At 39.3% G+C, this 19,481-nt stretch overlaps 1 protein-coding gene across 4 annotated transcripts in view; it reads right to left on the reverse strand.

The window, feature by feature from the left end:
- lmbr1 (limb development membrane protein 1) overlaps positions 1-19,481 on the reverse strand; it is a 211,461-nt gene that overhangs the window by 80,315 nt on the left and 111,665 nt on the right. For 3 of the 4 annotated variants that reach the window (XM_059971871.1, XM_059971870.1, XM_059971873.1), the window contains one exon: positions 7,202-7,288. In XM_059971871.1, coding sequence (XP_059827854.1) covers positions 7,202-7,288 — 87 coding nt within the window. Of the gene's footprint in view, positions 1-5,232; positions 6,825-7,201; positions 7,289-19,481 lie in introns of those variants that run through there. The other variant, XM_059971872.1, reaches the window with a different exon arrangement.

Below are 19,481 nucleotides of genomic sequence, written 5' to 3' on the forward strand. Positions count from 1 at the left end.
TGTGCAGCAGATGAGACCAATATATGAACTCATTTTCATTGCCAAGTAAAAGAATACTTCAGCTTCCTTCCAAAGACCTCATACAACTACCACCTGCACCCCCATCACAACACAAAGTCATCAGCCAGTTCAATTCATTTCATACTAAAAGAAATGGATAATTAACATATCAACAACCAAGTTAGGTATGCCTACAACATTTAAGCATTGGATAAGTACTTGAAGCACCAGAGAACTGTTAAGTCCAAAGTGAATTTATTATCAAAGTTCATATATGTCACCATATACAACCCGAGAATCACTTTGTTGGCATACTCAATAAATCCAATAACCATAATAGAAGCAATGAAGAATACACAAACTGGGTATACAATCAGTGTGCAAAAGACAATAAACTGTGTAAATATAAAAAGAGCACAGACAGACAGAAAGCTGTATCAGTGAGTCCACAGGTTGTGGGAACATTTCAGTGTTGGGACAAGTGAAACTGAATGAAGTTATCCCCTTTGGTGCGAGCCTGATAGATGAGGGGGAATAAAGTGTTCCTGAACCTGGTGGTGTGATTCCTGAGGCTCCTGTACCTTCTTCCTGATGGCAGTAGTGAAAAGATAGCATGACCTGAGCAGTGGGGGTTCCTGAAAACTGATGCTGCTTTTCTGCAACAACGCTCCATGTAGATGTGATCAACGATGGGGAGAGCTTTATCCGTGATGGATTGGGTTGTATTCACTACATTTTGTAGGATTTTTCGTTCAAGGGCATTGGTGTTTCCATACCAGGCTGTGATGCAGTCAATATAGTCTCCACCACATACCTACAGAAGTTTGCAAAGTTTTAAATTATATGAAAATCTTCACAAATTCCAAAGGAAGTAGAGCTGCTGCTGTGATTTCTTCATAATTGCACTTACATGCCGGGCCCAGGACAAGTGCTCTGAAATGATGACACCGAGGAATTGAAAGTTGCTGACCCTCTCCATCTCTAATTCCCCAATGAGGATTGGCTCATGGACCTCCAATTTCCTCCTGTTGAAGTCATTTATCAGCTCCTTATTCTTGCTGACATTGAGTAAGAGGTTGCTAAGGCACCTCTCAGCCAGATTTTCAATTTTCTTCCTATATGCTGATTTGTCACCATGGTTGATTCGGCCTACAATAGTGGTGTCGTCAGCAAACTTTGGTATGGTATTGGAGCCATGCTTAGCCACAAAGTCATTAAATGTAAAGCGAGTAGAGCAGGGAGCTAAGCACACAGTCTTGTGGTACACCTGTTGCTGAGGGAGATAATGGAGGAGACGTTGTTGCCAATCCAAACTCACACGGGTCTGCAAATGAGGAAATACAGGATCCAATTGCACAAGGAGGTATTGAGGGCAAGGTCTTGAAGCTTATTGATTAGTTTTGAGGGGATGATAAAATTGAATGCTGAGTGGTAGTCAATAAAGACCATCTTGATGTATACACCTTTACTATACAGATGTTCCAGCATTGAGTGAAGACCCAATCAGATGGCATCTGCTGCAGACCTATTGTGCCAATAAGCAATTGGAGAGGATCCAAGTTGGTTCTCAGGCATCACTACCAAACTCTCAAAGTACTTCATCACTGTGGATGCAGGTGCTACTGGATGATAATCACTGAGGCACATTACCACGTTCTTCACAGGCACCAGTATAATTAAAAACAGCTTGAAGCGAGTAGGCATCTCAGACTTCCAATGTCGGGGTTAAAGATCTCAGTGACCACTCCAGTTAGTTGATCAGCACAGGTCTTTAGTTCTCAGCCTGGTATCCTGTCTGGGCCTGTTGCTTTCCGGTTCATCCTCCTGAATGATGCTTATATATCAGCCTCAGAGACTGAAATCACAGGGTCATCAGGGGCTGTGGCAGTTCATCATAATTCCTCCATCTTTTGACAGTCAAAATAAGCATGCAATACATTAAGATGAGCTGGAAGTGAAGCCCTGTTGTCACCTATGTCACTTGATTTTACTTTATAAGAGGTGATACCATTCAAGCTCTGCTACAACGGTCAAGCATCCTTTGCTGATACAAGTTTAGTTTGGAATTGCCACTTCGTCCACGAGATAGCTTTCCGTAGATCGCACGAGGGGACATAGCCTCAAGAATCGGGGGAATAAATTTAGGAAGGAGATGAGGAGGAACTGCTTTCCCCAAAGAGTGGTGAATCTATGGAATTCTCTGTCCAATGAAGCAGTGGCGGCTACCTCAGTAAATATATTTAAGACAAGGTTGGATAGATTTTTGCATAGTAGGAGAGTTAAGGGCTATAGGGAAAAGGCAGGTAGGTAGAGACGAGTCCATGATCTTATTGAATGACAGAGCAGGCTCGACAGGCAGAATGGACTAGCCCTGCTCCTGTTTCTTGTGATCTTATGTACCTGGACCTCTTGTAAATTTCTTGATCACCAGACATGAATGGTGAGATTGCAGATCTCATAGTTCATCCAAGGTTTCTGGTTGGGGAAGGACTCCAAATGAATTTGTGGGGACACATCCATGTACAACTGTTTTTATAAAGTCTATAACAGCAATGGTGTATTCATTCAGATCCACTGATGAGCCCTTAAGCACAGCCCAGTCCACCAACTCAAAGCAATCTTGTATCCACTCCTCTTCCTCCCGTGACCACATCTTTGTTGTCCTAATCTCAGGAGGCTTGCTCTTTGGCCTCTACCTGTATGCAGATAGGAGGACAGTCAAGTGATCAGATTTCCCGAAATGCAGTGTGGGCATGGAACGGAAGGCACTCCTTATTTCAGTATGAACGTGGTCTAGTGCATTGGAACCTCTGGTGCTACGTGTAATTGACCACAAGATCATAAGACATAGGAGCAGGATTAGGCCATTTGGTCCATCAAGTCTGCTCTGCCATTCAATCACGGCTGATCTTTTCATTCCTCTCCTCAAAACCACTCCCTGGTTTTCTCCCCATAAAGTTTGATGTCGTGTCCAGTCTACAACCTATTGCAGGGCAGCATGGTAATGCAGTGTAATGCAGTAATAATGTCGTGTCCAGTCTACAACCTATTGCAGGGCACTTTACGGTACAACCTGTAAGCTCTGGCTTACATACACCCAATAACCTGTTCTCCATAGTTGCATGTGGTAACAAATTCCACAAATTCACCACCCTCTGGCTAAATAAATTTCTCCACAGCTCTGTCTTAAATGGACCCTCTCTGTCCTGAGGCTGTGCCCACTTATCCTGAATTCCCCCCACCATGAGGAAACATCCTTTCCACATCTACACTGTCTAGGTCTTTTAAAATTCAAAATATTTCAAGTCAAGTCAATGAGGTTCCCCCACCATCCTTCTAAATTTCAGCAAGTACAGACCCAGAGCCATCAAACGTTCCTCGTATGTTAACCCTTTCATTTCCAGAATTATCCTTGTGAACCTCCTCTGAACCATCTCCAATGCCAACATGTCTTTTCTTAGATGAGGTACCCAAAACTGTTCACAATGTTCAAGGTGAGGCCTCACTAGTGCCTTATAAAGCCTCAACATTACATCCCAGCTCTTATATTCTAGACCTCTCAAAATGAAAGCTAACATTGCATTTGCCTTAATCACTACTGACTCTACCTAAAAGTTAACCATTAGTGTGTTCTGCAAAAGGACTCCCAAGTCCCTTTGCATCTCAGATTTTTGGATTTTCTCCACACTTAGAAAATAGTCTACACATTTATTGTTACTGCCAAAGTGTAAGACCATGCATTTTCCAACATTGTATTTCATTTGCCACTTTCTTGCCCATTCTCCTAATGTTATACCCGTTTCCTCAACATTACCTGTCTCTTCACTAATCGTCATATCATCTGCAAACTTGAGAACAAAGCCATCTATTCCATCATCTGAATCATTGATACACAGCATAAAAAGCTGTCCCAACACCGACCTCTGTAGAACACCACTAGTCACTGGCAGCCAACCAGAAAAGGATCCTTCTGCTCCTATTCGCTGCCTCCTACCAATCAGCCAATGCTCTAACTTACCTGCAATACCATGGGCTTTTAACTTGGTAAGTAGCCTCGTGAGTGGCGCCTTGTCAAAAGTCTACTGAAAGTCCAAAGATACAACATCCACTCCATCCCCTTTATCTATCTTTCTTGAAATCTCCTCAAAAAATTCCAACAGGTTCATCAGGCAAGATTTTCTCTAAAGGAAGCCATGCTGACTTCATCCTATCTTGACCTGAGTCACCAAGTATTCCATAACCTCGTCCTTAACAACTGACTCCAACATCTTCCCAACCACTGAAGTTAGGCTAACTGGTCTATAATTTCCTTTCTACTGCCTTCCTCCTTTCATAAAGAGTGGAGTGACACTTGTAATTTTCCAGTCCTCTGGCACCATGCCCAAGTCCAATGATTTTTGAAAATCATTACTAATACCTCCACAATCTCTACTGCTATCTCTTTCAGAATCCTAGGGTGCAGTTCTTCTGGTCTGGGTGACTTGTGTACCCTGAGGTCTTACAGTTTTTTTGAGCACCTTCTCCCTTGTAAAAGTAACTGTATTCACTTCTCTTCCCTCACACCCTTCACTATCTGCCACACTGCTCGTGTCTTCCACAGTGAAGACTGAAGTAAAATACTCATGTAGTTCATCTGCATCTCCTTGTCCCCCATTATTATTTCTCTGGCCTCATTTTCTAGTAGTCCTATATCCACACTCATCTCTCTTTTATTTTTTACCTACTTTTTACCTAGTAAAAAGCTTTTACTATCCACTGTAATATTGTTAGCCAGCATGCTTTCAAATTTTGTCTTTTCCCTCCTAATGATTCTCCTAATTGCTCTCTGTACGTTTTTAAAAGCTTCCCAATCCTCTAACTTCCTGCTAATGTTTGCTTTTGCTTTTACATTGGCTTTGACTTTCCATTTCAGCCAGTTGTACTTTTTTGCCATTAGAGTACTTCTTCGTTTTTGGAATACATCTATCCTACACTTTCCTCATTTTTCCCAGAAACTCTCACCATTGCTCCTCTGCCATCATTCCTGCCAGCATCTCCTTCCAATTTACTTTGGCCAATTCCTCTCTCATACCACTGCAATTTCCTTTACTCCACTGAAGTACTGGTACATCAGACTTTACTTTCTCCTTATCAAATTTCAAGTTGAACTCAATCATATTGTGATCACTGTCTCCTAAGGGTTATTAAGCTCCCTCTTTACCTCCAGTTCACTGCATAATCCAGTATAGCTGATCTACTAGTAGGCTCAGTGACAAACTGCTCTAAAAAGCCATCTTGTAGGCATTCAACAAACACTCTCTTGAGATCCATTACTAACCTGGTTTTACCAATCGACCTGCATGTTGATATCTCCCCTGCATATTGAAATCTCCCATGACTATCATAACATTGCCCTTTTAACACGCCTTTTCTATTTCCTGTTGTAATCTGTAGTCCACATTCCAGTTACTATTTGGAAGCCTGTATATAACTGCCATCAACATCCTTCTACCCTTGCAGTTTCTTAACTCAACCCACAGGGATTCAACACCTTCTAATCCTATGTCACATATTTTTGATGTTTTGATACCATTCTTTACCAGCAGAGCCATACCACCCTCTCTGCCTACCTCCTATCCCTCCAATATTATGTGTCCTTGGACATTCAGCTCACAACTACAACCATCCCTCAGCCACAATTCAGGAATGGCCGCAACATCATACCTGACATTTTGTAATTGTGCAACAAGATCATCCACCTTATTTCTAACACTCCGTGCAGTAATATATAACATTTTGAATACTATATTTGCTACCCTTTTTGATTCTGCAGCCCAATGCACTGATATTCACCCTGCTGGCTGTAATTTTGTCCTATCATTTGTCTGCCCTTCCTGACCATCTGACTGCATGCAATCTCTGATTTTTTTTTACCATCCATCCTATCCCGAGTCCTTTCTTTCCAGTTCTCACCCCCATGCCAAAATAGTTTAAACCATCCCCAACAGCTCTAAGGACCTGCCCGCAAGAATATTGGTCCTCCTCAGGTTCAGGTCCCCTATTATTAGCTCTCCCCACTTCTCCCTCTTTCCCTTCTGCACGATGGACCCATTCATTCCCCTGGGAGGTCATCTCCCCACAAGAGTTTCCAAAATGGTATACTTATTTTTGAGGGAAATGGCCACAGGCTGCTCTACACTAACTGCAATGTAGGGGTGAACTACTTCACTATAACTCTGATCGACTATCTCCTCTCCCATATGAGCCAAAGGTCATCTAGCTGCTGCTCCAGATCCCTAGCACAGTCTTCAAAGAGCTGTAGCTTGATGCGCTTCACACGGACACAGTTGCCTGGGATACCCTGGGTCTCCCAGGATTCCAACATCCAGCCATTTACTACACTAGGTACAGTAAGAGGAAATTTAAAAAAGCAGGGATTTCTTCAAGCAAGCCTGACTGAAATCTCTGACTATGATATGAAATGCGTTCACATAGACTGTTTCTTGTTTGGAGATAGCCTCATGCAGTATCTCAAGCACTTGATTATAGTTGGCCACTGGAGGTATACAAACTGTGCTCAGGATCACAGAGAAGTCGTCTCTTGGTAAGCAGAATGAAAAGCATTTATTCATTAGGTACTCATGGTCTGGGAAACATGAGTTCGACAAAACCACCTCATCAAAACACCACAGAGAGTTTATCATAAAACACACACCTCCTAGAATACTACTAGAATTGTAGGCTACAAACCAAGTGCTAGTGAGTGGAGGCTGAGCAGACAGCAGATGTTGGAATCTGAAGCGACTCACAAAAACAATGTAGGAATTCAGCAGATCAGGGAACATCTATAAAAGGGAAAGAATAGTCAAAATTTTTGGGTTAAGACCAAGAAGAGTTGATCTAGGGAGGGTGTGGTTTGAATATTCTCCCTGTAACTTGTGTCAGTTTTCTCCCACATCATGAAGATGCAAAGACTGGTAGGTTAATCAGCCGGCCACCTGAAACGTAGAATCGGTGGAGTTTTGAATGGAAGATGGAGAGAATGAAATGATGGAAAGAATCAGGTAAATGAGTGGCTGCTCCTCAATGAACACTGTGGGACACAGGACCGCTTTCCACACTAAAACCCAACTTATCCTCTTCTATCCAATTTTTATTTTTTGCCAATCTGTCCATCATCTCTACTGTTCTGTAATAGCAGTAAAATAAACATGAAATATACCAAGCTTTGACTTCTTGTTTCTTACAGCATCTAATTCCTGTTCAAGGTCCTCAGAATTGTATTTTAAGTAGGATGTCATATAAGCACCTGAGGAAGGAAAAAAAAGTCGTATTAATTTCTAGTAACAATCATGAGTCACTTCTTTAAAGCCAACATTTACATAATTCTAACATCTAAAAATATGACAGATTCACATACAGTATTCAGCCTCTTTTCATTCATTGCTAATATTCAGAAATATCAGAAGGTAATATCTAGTATATTACCAATATACTGTTAAATATCAGAAGGTAATATCTATTAAAGTGAAATAAATCAGTGCTAAACCAAAATTCCTGTTAATTATCTATAGGTTACCTCTGTTGCAAGCTTGGTCATCTGAATTACTTCAAAATCCAACTGTCCTTCAAATGCAAAAATTCTTATGACACATCAAGCTAGGCAAGTTAATGATATGCTTATTTGTAATAACAATTTACACTTTTCTCAAAATACTGCAATGTACTTAAGCTTCCTAGATCTACATAGAACATCCAATCACGCCTACATTATTAGGGACATTATGAGAAGGATTTGCTGGTCATCTGGTTACAAGCTCACATGACACCCATTTGGTAACAGCCTCTTGTATAGCACCATTTCCCAATAATTCAAATCTTCATACTGTAGCTTTAAAGGATTGAATTCTCCACAGTGACCAATACTCATTACCACTTTCGATTCGTCCAACAACAGTGGTGTTATGAGCAAACTAAAATACGGCATTGGAACTGTACTTAGCCTCACAGTCATCAGTATAAAGTGAGTAGAGCAGGGAGTTAAGCACACAGGTTTATACTTTACACTTAAACCCTATTCGCTTTATACTTATGACAGTGAGGTTAAGCACAGCTCCAATGTTATATTCAAGTGAGCTGATGACACCACAGTCATTAGTCAAATCAAGGTTGGTGACAAATCAGCACATAGGAGAGAGACTGAAAATCTGGCTGAGTGGTGCCACAACAACCTCGAACTCAATGTCAGCAGGACCAAGGAGCTGATTATTGACTTCAGGAGCAGAAAACTGGAGGTCCATCAGCCAGTCCTTGTCAGAGGATCGGAAGTGGAAAGAACCAGCAACTTTAAATTCCTCAGTGCTGTCTTTTCAAAGGATCTGTCCTGGGGCCAGCATATATGTGCAATTACAATGAAAGCACGACAGCACCTCTACTTCCTTAGGAGTATGTGAAGATCCTACATGACGTCTAAAATTTTGACAAACTTCTGTAGACAAATGGTGGAGGGTATATTGACTGATTGCATTATGACCTGGTATAAAAACACAAATGCCCTTGAATGGAAAATCCTACTAAAAGTAGTGGATAGGCCAAGTTCATCACAGGTTAAGCCCTCCCCACCACTGAACACATCTACACAGAATGTGGTCACAGAAAAGCAGCATCCATCATCAATGACACTCACCACCCAGGCCATGTTCTTTTCTCGCTGCTGCCATCAGTAACCTGGTACCAGAGCCTACTAAGGACCCACACCACCTGATTCAGGAACAGTTATTACCCTCAACTGTCAGGATCTTGAACTAAAGGGAATAACTTCACACAACTTCACTTGCCTATCACTAAACTGTTCCCACAACCTTTGGACTCACTTTCAAGGACTCGTCATCTCATGTTCTCAATATTTATTGCCTATTTATTTATTTGCACAGTTTGTTGTCTTTTGCACATTGGTTGTTTGTCCATCCTGTTGGGTGCAATATTTCACGGATTCTATTATGTTTCTTGGGTTTACTGTTTTACTGGGTTGTATGTTACTGGGTTATGTATTTGCTAATAAATTTACTTTGAACTTGCATAAAGGAAACTTGCAGAATGTCTTAGCAATGATTTCTTAGCAATAAGGAAATAGTAAGATGGCTCCTATTTGATTAGCTTGCTGAAACTCAAGCTTGCCCCGTTATAATTATGTCAATGTTCATTTTACAACTCTTTAAATTTAGGGGGAAAAAACATTTTCATATTAATCCTTTTATTCTCAACTCATCACCATCTATCTATAATGTGGCTCAGATGGGGATATTATAAAATTAAATTACAAAAGAATGTAACAACAAAACCACCAACTTTTCATTCAATTGCCTAGAGATGATTGCTGTTACCATGCAAAAAACAATAAATGTGTACAGCATAAACCCCTGTGCACCGCCAAGATAAGAACATTTGTGGGCATTGTAGTCAAAAATTTCTAAAGGGTGTGTACACCAGCATAGTTTTTCTTACTTGGCTTCTGAAAAGCAAAGACTTTTTCCTGTGACAACTAAAGATCAGCTGAATTAATGAATGTGTACATTTATAAAAAAATAAAACCACCAGAGAAAGAGCAAGACCTAAATAAAATCCATTAAGAGGAACACTAACATGAGGAGCAAGAGGATGAAGCCGTTGGAAAGCAAAGCCTTCAAGTATTATTGGCCTAGGGAGTACCAAATACATTAGAGACTGCAGTCTTTTGAACTACAAATATATTTTGCACCTCACATATTCTGGATATGGGGCCTCAAGTAGTCTTAGTCATGAGACTTCTTAATCAATATACTGTATTCCCTTTTCTCAATGATAACATGCCATTTGACAACCCATATAGAATCTACAGCCAGGAGTGCCCATTGCATAGACAAACAACACTTTACCATTGCTAGCAACATAAAATGCTACTGCTTATACTTTAGTTGGAGGCACTGAAAAACTATGCACCACCTAAATTTACGATTGGGCACACATAATGCACTGAGTTCATCAATCTACCTTGACAAAACTATTCTGTATGATTCACTCCAATGTGCTACAGGGCAACATAAATTGTTGGAAGTTAACTGTGAATTTGAAGGCTAAGCTGAGGGGACCAAGAGAATTGCATTTGAATCAATAACCAAGGTAGAACACCATTAATTAGTATGTAAGAAATACAGCTCGAGGTAACCTTGGCTTTCACGTGTGTCAGATATGGAAACTCCGCAACTTCTTATGTTGTGAAATTCCAAGTGCAAGGGAGGCATCAGGAGGAGTAGTGTTTAAAGGTGGCACAGCACTATCACCTTCTGAAAAGCAATTTGAAATGGGCAATAGTGGCCTTGCCAGTGATGCCAAGGTCCATAAAAGATGTATAGAACTATGGTATATAGCTCCTCCAAATCCACTAAGGCAAGTTCAGTTCAATGCAAATGGCCAGAGACCAAACATACTGAATTAGCAACACTCTGCAATTGCAATAATAGCAGTCACTTTATAAGGCACCTCATCTTGGCATCAGATACCATAATTTACTGAAGAACATAATATTTCTACTATTATTATTACAGAAGATAATAAACTATTATATTATATTTCATCAACAATACTGCAATAGTCAGAAATATAAAGGATAAATTACAACAATTTTTACCTTTGTTATGGACTACACATTTTACAGAGGTCAAAATAGTATAGCAAAATTGCACACATGAATTTTATAGATCTACACCTTTAAAACAAAACAGGGCATATTTCTGACTGGAAGAGAGGACGGGTTAAGCATATCAGAAAGTAATGATTAATAGTTAATTGCTCAATTCAGAACAATACAATCTTCTATAACAACCACAACTCATTGCCTCAGCTGATGAAGGCAAGTATGCTAAATGCCTTAATACTGAAATTAACTCCCTTGATTTTCTCCACTTTCCTAATATCTATTTACCTTTTTCTTGAAGGCACTCAGTGATTGAGCCTCTTGATAAAGAATTCCAAAGATTCACAACCTTCTGAATAAAGAAATCTTTCCTCAGCTGTCCTCAATCACCAACACCTTGAGGCTGCAACCCACAGGTCTGGACAACCCAGCCAGGGAAACCATCAACCATCTACCCAATTAAATTCCCTACAAGCTCAGTGTGCTTCAAAGAAGCGTCTTTCCACTTTGAGGCCCAGCTTTTTTTTAAGATCATAAATGCACTCCCACTATCATAACTCTCAACCCCTTTGGGTAAAAAGACCAATCTGCTTGCTCTATCTGCATTGAACAATTAACATACTGGTGTACGTGGTGACACTGGTGTCTCTGAAATGCAGCACCTCTCAAACTCTCAGCATTTCAACAGCATTATTCTTTTTTCAATTTTCCTTGACACATTTTTCCCACAATACCTTGCCTTTTCCCTGACCAGGCATGGCCCAAGATATACCACTGATGGCTCTATACATGCATCTTTTCTTAAAGAGCACAAATCCCCTCTCAGTTATCATCACTGTACATGCTGAATGCCCAAAGTCACGGTTGGAAGCTCATCTAGAAGGTAAATTCTGATCTCAAACCTCTGATGCTTTGCGGCTATACCCATTCATAGGGAAAGCTTTGGGAGTAAACCCACCGGAAAAATCTGGAGCTGAAGTACCAAAGGCAGTCCTACATTCAGTTCAATGCTGACTGGCAACTCCTGCAACACTGCATTGGTCTCTGCCATTCCTTTGGGTTCGTCAGATGCATGGAGAGGAGGAGCTTGCTACATGGGTAACAGCTTACTCATCATATTGTACTGCCCAGGCTGTATAAGTAGACAGCTAGGATGCAACACCATGATTGAGGCCTCACTCATTCACTCATTTGCTGATTGAAGCTTCTCTCAGTTGTTCAAAATATTTTCAGATTTTCCTTCTTGTTTTGTTATTCCTATATGACTTTCCGTGGAATACCATTACACACTGACAGCCAACCAGAAAAGGATCCTTTTATTCCCACTTGCTGCCTCCTACCAATGAGCCAATGCTCTAACCATGACAGTAACTTTCTTGCAATACTATGAGCTCTTAACTTAGTAAGTAGCTTCATGTGTGGCACCTTGTCAAAGGCCTTCTGAAAATCCAAATATACAACATCTACTACATCCCCTTTATCTATCATACTTGTAATCCCCTCAAAGAATTCCAACTGGGTCGTTTGGCAAGATTTTCTCTTAAAAAAATCCATGCTGACTTTGTCCTATTTTGTCCTTTGTCATCAGGTACTTCATAACCTCAGCCTTAACAACTAACTCCAATATCTTCCCAACCACTGAGGTCAGGCTAACTGGTCTATAATCTCCTTTCTACTGCCTTCTTCCTTTCTTAAAGAGTGGAGTGACATTTGCAATTTTTCAGTCCTCTGGCACCATGCCCAAGTCCAATAATTTCGAAAGATCATTACTAATGCCTCCACAGACTCTACTATTACATCTTTCAGAATCCTAGGGTACAGTTCCATCTGGTCTGGGTGACTTATGTACCCTTAAGCCTTTCAGCTTTTTGAGCATCTTCTCCCCTGTAATACAGGTCCACAATCCCTTATCTGAAATTCTGAAATCCAAAAAGCTCCAAAAACAGAAGTTTTTTTCGCCAACAGCTGACATCACTCAGGCGTGATGTGGCAACACTAGCAGAGGCCGCCAGACATTAGTTGTGGCTCAGCGCTCGCACTGGTTACACGTGCATTTGCTGTTCGCTGGTATTTTGTGTTCACTGTTGACTTTGTGTTTAATTTCACAGTGAAAATGTCAAAAAGAGCTGCAGGCACTCCTATGGGTAACAATGAGAAGAAGAGAAGGAAGCATCTATCATTATCAATAACACAGAAAGTGAAGTTATTGCAAAATATTGATCGTGGTGTGTCTATGAGGTGTCTTACTGAAGAATACGTTGTCGGAACTATCACTGTATATGATTTAAAGAAACAGAAAGACAAGTTACTGAAGTTTTATAGTGACAGTAATGTTCTACATTTATTCCAATAAGTCATTTACAATGTTTGATTCAGTTTGTCTAAAACTGTATATTTTTATGTTTTATTGAATGTTTTTGTTGGAAACAATTTTTTTTTCTTGTCATTATTCCCTAAACAATACAGTATAACAACTACTTACATAGCATTTACATTGTATTAGGTATTATAAGTAATCTAGAGATGATTTAAAGGATGTGCATAGGTCTGGAGCACCACCGGGTCCTAAAGTCCACCCACACTGAGACAGGTTAAATAAGGGACTTGAGTATGCTTGTTTTTTGGTATCCTCAGGGAGTCCCGGAACCAATAAGGAGGGATTCGGAAATCTGAAAAATTCTGAATTCCAAAATGCAACTGGCCGCAAGGATTTCAGGAAAAGGATTGTGGACCTATAGTTACTGCACTCACCTCTCTTCCTTCACACTCCACAAAATACTCACTTAGTATACCTGTCATCTCCTTGACCTCCGTTATTATTTCTCCAACCTCATTTTCTAGCAGTCCTATATCCATACTCATCTCTCTTGTTTTTTTTCCACACTTGAAAAGCTTTTACCATCCACTTTGATATAGTTTGCTAACTTGCTTTCATAACTCATCTTTTCCCTTCTAATGATTATTTTAGTTGCTTTCTGTATGGTTTTAAAAGCTTCCAAATCCTCCAACTTCCTGCTAATGTTTGAATATACAACATAGGACATATAAATTTATAACACATTACAGGTCTTTTGGCTCACAATGTTGTGCCGACCATTAACCTACTCTGGAGACTGCCTAGAATTTCCCTCGCGCATAGCCCTCTATTTTCCTAAGCTCCATGTACCTATCAAAGAGGCTCTTAAAGGATCCCAAATGCTTTGTTGTATGCCCACTCTTTTGCTTTTACATTAGCTTTGACATCCCTTGTAGGCCACGGTTGTACTATTTTGCCATTAGAGTATTTCACAGTTTTTGGAATACATCTACCCTACACATTCCTCATTTTCCCCAGAAACTTTCTACATTGCTGTTCTACCAACATCCCTGACAGCATCTCCTTCCAATTTACTTTGGCCAAATCCTCTCTCAACCCACTATAGTTCCCTTTACTCCCCTGAAACACTGCTATGTCAGACTTTACTTTCTCCCTATCAAACTTCAACTTGAATTCAATCTTATTGTGATCACCATCTCCTAAGCTTTTACCTTCAGCTCCTTAATCACTTACAATTCATTACATAACACCCAATCCAGTATAGCTGATCCCCTTGGAGGCTCAATAACAAAATGCTCTAAAAAGCCATCTCATTGGCATTCAACAAGCTCACTCTCAAGACTGATTACCAACTTGATTTTCCCAATCAACGTGCATATTACAGTCTCCCATGACTATCATAATATTGCCCTTTAGACACATCTTTTCTATTTCCCATTGTAATCTGTGGTCCACATCCCAGCTACTATTAACTTTCAACATAACTGCACAAAAATATTGTATATTAATTATTCTATATGAAACGTAAAGGAAGACTTGTGGCACTCTCAAATTTCCCCCCAAAATTAAATGATCTTCTCAAAACAATCCAAAACTAACAAAAATTGTTAAGCACGGTGAACTTTTCATTTTATGGTCAGCTTCAAAAGTTAATAAGGTCATTTAGAAAAGGGGTTCACAAAATACTTGTGCAAGGACTAAAGAAATTTTCAATCTTTCTTAATATTCACAACTTCTTGACTCAATATAGAAACATAGAAAAACCTGCAACACAATACAGGCCCTTTGGCCCACAATGCTGTGTCTAAGATGTACATACTTTAGAAATTACCTAGGGTTACCCATAGCCCTCTATTTTTCTAAGCTTCATGTGCCTTATCCAGGAGTCTCTTGAAAGACCTAATTGTATCCGCTTCCATCACCATTGCCAGCAGCTCATTCCGCGCACTCACCACTCTCTGCGTAAAAAAATACCCCTGATATCTCCTCTGTACCTACTTCCAAGCACCTTAAAACTGTGTCCTCTCATGTTAATCATTTCAGCCCTGGAAAAAAGCCTATCCTGACTATCCACACGATCAAAGCCTCTCATCATCTTATACAACTATCAGCTCACCTCTTGATATATGTTTAACAATATTCTACAAAAATTATTTTTCCCTCAAATACATATAAGCTCAGCAATTAGTAATATAGTTTGCTAACAAAATGATCAAATTTACTTGCTTGGGCTTGTTAAGATATTTAATGTGGGCTCACAATTGAATCAACTATACAGATCAATTCAACTATACAGATCATTTAAAATCACTTAACAGATTAATTTTGTTATCTTCCCAGCTCTGAGACAAAGATTCAGTTGCTCAAAGAAAAACATCCAAGTGGCTTGACTGCTAACACCCCCAGGCAACTGGGAGAGCGACACCAATTAGTTCACTCCTAACACTGTAAGTGGCATCAAATACAACAACCTTTCATCTTCATTGAATAGGTAATGAAAATTAAATGTCTTTGATCAAGTAAGCATTTGTGCCCACCACACCCTGTGCTTCTTGAACTTGGAGAACTAATAGCTATAAGCAGGGGGGCAAACCACTCTTATAATTAGAGATGCCTATTATACAGGATAAATCATTTAATTGTTCCACCTATTCAACATACATTGAAATTATCAAAAATGGTCTTTAAAAATATGTCAAGTTATCAAATCAAATGGAAGAACAAGTCACCAGAGCTTATTACATCTTGTCAAGCAGAAATTTAAGTTCCTGTTTTAAGTTTCAAGTAGGAAAAGGATCATCTTATTATACAATTCAGTGTCATGGTATACACTGTACATCTCTCTGATGAATACATTTATCCTCTCTTTTGAGCAGGTACCACTCTTCAGATACTTATCTAATTCACTGAAGCTCTTCAGGGAAAAAAATTATTGTCCTTATCCATGCATGATTTCAATATACTGTAATTGTCTCTTAAAGTCCTATAAAATAATCTATATACACCAAGCCACTGTGGATAAGGAATATATACTGGTCTTGCCAAGGATTCCTAGGCTGTGTTGAAAACAATTCTGAAGACACTGGCTTTTCACACTGTTTTCACAAGTCTTCATTACATTTTGCTTCTATTCATAATCTCGCTTCCTTTTCCCTCTCGGACTTAAACCCCATATGTACACATCATCATTACTCAATATCAAAAATACCTGTTCTCTACAGTAATAAAATTAAAGGGAGTCAAAAAGAAAAAACATTTAAGATGTAGATGAGGAGATGAATGACCAAGTTATAGAAGGCCAATTACTGGTAAATGGGATTGGAATGGATAGCCTTGGTTGGCATGGTGACCCAAAGGGCTCATTCATTTTTGTAGTTCATGACTATGACTAAAATCTCTCTGAGGCCTTCATTCCTCACAAGGTTACCAAGTGTTTTGTATACAATTTATGGCACTCATACCATTAATGAAAACTAACAAAAAACAAATAAGGAATTCAGAAGAAACTTCTTTAGTTTACTCACACTAGTGAGAATGTGCAGTTCAGTATCAGGGTGTGATTCAGGCAAACAATATAGGTATTTTTCTTGGGAATCCAAATAAATGAGGGGATAAATACTGATGGAGATGAAAAATCAAGGTGACAAGAGAGACAAGTTAAACACAAAATATTTGTATGACTGGTAGGGCAAAATGGCACATGGCTACATAACCCATGCAAAATGATTGTGGTGACAAATAAGTTAATAGGTGAGACTTGTGCTCAGTCAAACCAAGAAATACTGGAAGTTGTCTCTAAAAATGGATATATTGCCAAAAATGATATATTATTCATTATAAGAAATGGTACTTCTTTTGCCTTCAAGTACATAAACATCTTTAAATTTTTATTTAGGTAAAGTTTTTTTTAAAATCCAAATAAAGACTAAAACATCAAATATCCACTATGAAAGTACAATTTCTTTTTATATTTTCAAGGCATGAAAATCAGTTGATCTTCATTTGTTCAATAAGCTCTAAGTTTTTATCAGAAGAAAACTGATGTTTTATTGTCATCATTCGTTGGATCTTTGCTGTTATTTTACTTTAAATAGTAAACAGTCACTTTGCATCAATACACCAGTTACTTGGTGCATACAGCATCTTGGCCTTAACCCAGTGGATGAAATATACAAGAATCATCGAAAGTTCAACAAGCCTGCTAAAAGCATCACAATGTCTTTTCATGTATCTATACGTGGAGGACGTGCACAGCCCATGAAGCCACCCACAGTTAAACATTTATCAGTGCATCTTTTTATAACAAGCACAAAAATAAGTTATCAGTAGAAAGTTCACAAACTATCAATATTGTATACGCAGTCCAAATATGTTTGTTACAAAACAAACTACATTTCATATTTTCTTTGAAGTTCCAGGTCATCTGTTTTTCTTAGGACATGGCCAATATTTAATTCTATTTACAACTCTTCAGAAAACAAAAATGTCAGACACGAAGGCAGCAAGACAAAGACACCATTCAAGTACTCTAGTCAATAACCATCTTCACAGGTGAGAGTCCAACTACCCAACCTTGAGGGATGCCTGGGAATGCAAGTACATAGTTCCCTGAAATCATGATGTTGGAAGACAGGGCAGTGAAGGCAGCCACCAGAGATGGCACAGAGTATAGGAGTTAGAGCCTTATGTGGTAGTGGTACACAATATCAGTGAGGCCACATGTAGAGTACTATACACAGTTTCAGGTATTTAGATATAGCAAAGACATCATTAAGTTAGAAACAGTATAAAGATATATAATAATGTTACCAGGTTCTCAAGGGGCTAAGTTTCAGGGAGAGGTTGGGCAGGCCTGGACTTTTTTTTTAAAAAACCATGGTGTGTAGGAGACTGAGCTGTAACCTGATAAAGGTGTACAAAATCATAGGGTGAATGAACATTCTTGTTCCCAGAGAAAGGCGACCAAAACTAGAAAACAGATTAAAAGTGATAAGTAGAATCAGAATCAGGTTTAATATCAATCACTAAATGTTGTTTTATAGCAGCAGTACATTGCAGTGCATAATAAAACTATAAATTACAGAAAGAACTATATATATTTATTTCTTATTGTCCTGGGTGATGCTGGTCCTTAATGATGGATGCTGCCTTTTTAAGGCATTGACTTTTAGAAACATAGAAAATCCACAGCACAGTACAGGCCCTTTGGCCCACAATGCTGTGTCGAACATGTATTTACTTACTTTAGAAATTACCTAGGGTTACCCATAGCCCTCTATTTTTCTAACCCCATGTACCTATCCAAGCGTTTCTTAAAAGGACCCTATTTTATCCACCTCAGTCATCAGCATGCACTCACCACACTGTACCTAAAAAGCTTACCCCTGACATCTCCTCTGTACCTACTTCCAAGCACCTTAAAACTGTGCCCTCTCATATTAACCATTTTGAAAATGCTGGGGAGGCTAGTGTCATGATGGAGCAGGCTGAGTTTACAACCTTCTGCAACATTTTCCGATCCTGTGCAGTGGGCCTTTCATATCAAAGATGCAACTAGTTTGAATACTCTCCACAGTACATGTGTAGAAATTAGTGATAGTTTTTGGTGACATACCAAGTCTCCTCAAACTCCTAATGAAATATAGCCACTGTTGTGCCTTCTTTGCAACAATATGTTGGCCCAGAATAGATCTTCAGAGATGTTGACAGATCAGAACTTAAAACCCTCACCTTTTCCATTACTGATTTTTTGATGAGGTGTGTGTTCCCTCAACTTCCCATTCCACAATCAATTCCTTGGTCTTACTGAAAGTGAGTGCAAAGTTGTTGTTTCAACACTACTCAATCAGCTGATTTATCTCACTCCTGCACACCTCCTCATCACCATCAAATTCTGCCAACAATAGATGTCTTATCAGAGGATTTAAAGATGGCATTTGAGCTGTGTCTAGTAACACAATCATGGGTGTAGAGAGGGTAGAACAGTGGGATAAATACGCATTCTTGAAAATTCACCAACGTTGATTGTCAGCAAGGAGGAGATGTTATGTTTTGCAAAGTAAAAGATTAAAAAATGAATTGAGGGGCAAGTTTTTCCACAGAGGATGAGCTGCCAGAGAAAGTGGTTAAGGCAGGTACAATAACATTGAGCAAGTTACTCAAATGAGCAGGTTAACAACTTGACCAGTTCCTGGAATGGGCAGGTTAAACAATCTAGACTTGTGTCAGCTAGAGTTTAGCAGAACAAGAGGGGATTTAATTGAAACATCTATATTTTTGAAATGGTGGATATGGAGAGATGTTTCCTTTATTGGGGAATTTAGAACTGGTCACATCAGATTAGCCATGATTTTATTTAACAATGAAGCAGATACAGGAAGCTGAGTGGCCAACTTCTGATTCATAGATTTGTAATTAAGCCTATTTGGACAATACACAAATAGGCAAAATATATATTTTTTCTCTTCCTTGCTTCTCACAGTGCTCATAATTAGCATCAATAGGAGGTTCATA

The sequence above is a fragment of the Hypanus sabinus genome, chromosome 6, assembly GCF_030144855.1.
Source record: "Hypanus sabinus isolate sHypSab1 chromosome 6, sHypSab1.hap1, whole genome shotgun sequence".
NCBI classification, from domain to species: domain Eukaryota; kingdom Metazoa; phylum Chordata; class Chondrichthyes; order Myliobatiformes; family Dasyatidae; genus Hypanus; species Hypanus sabinus.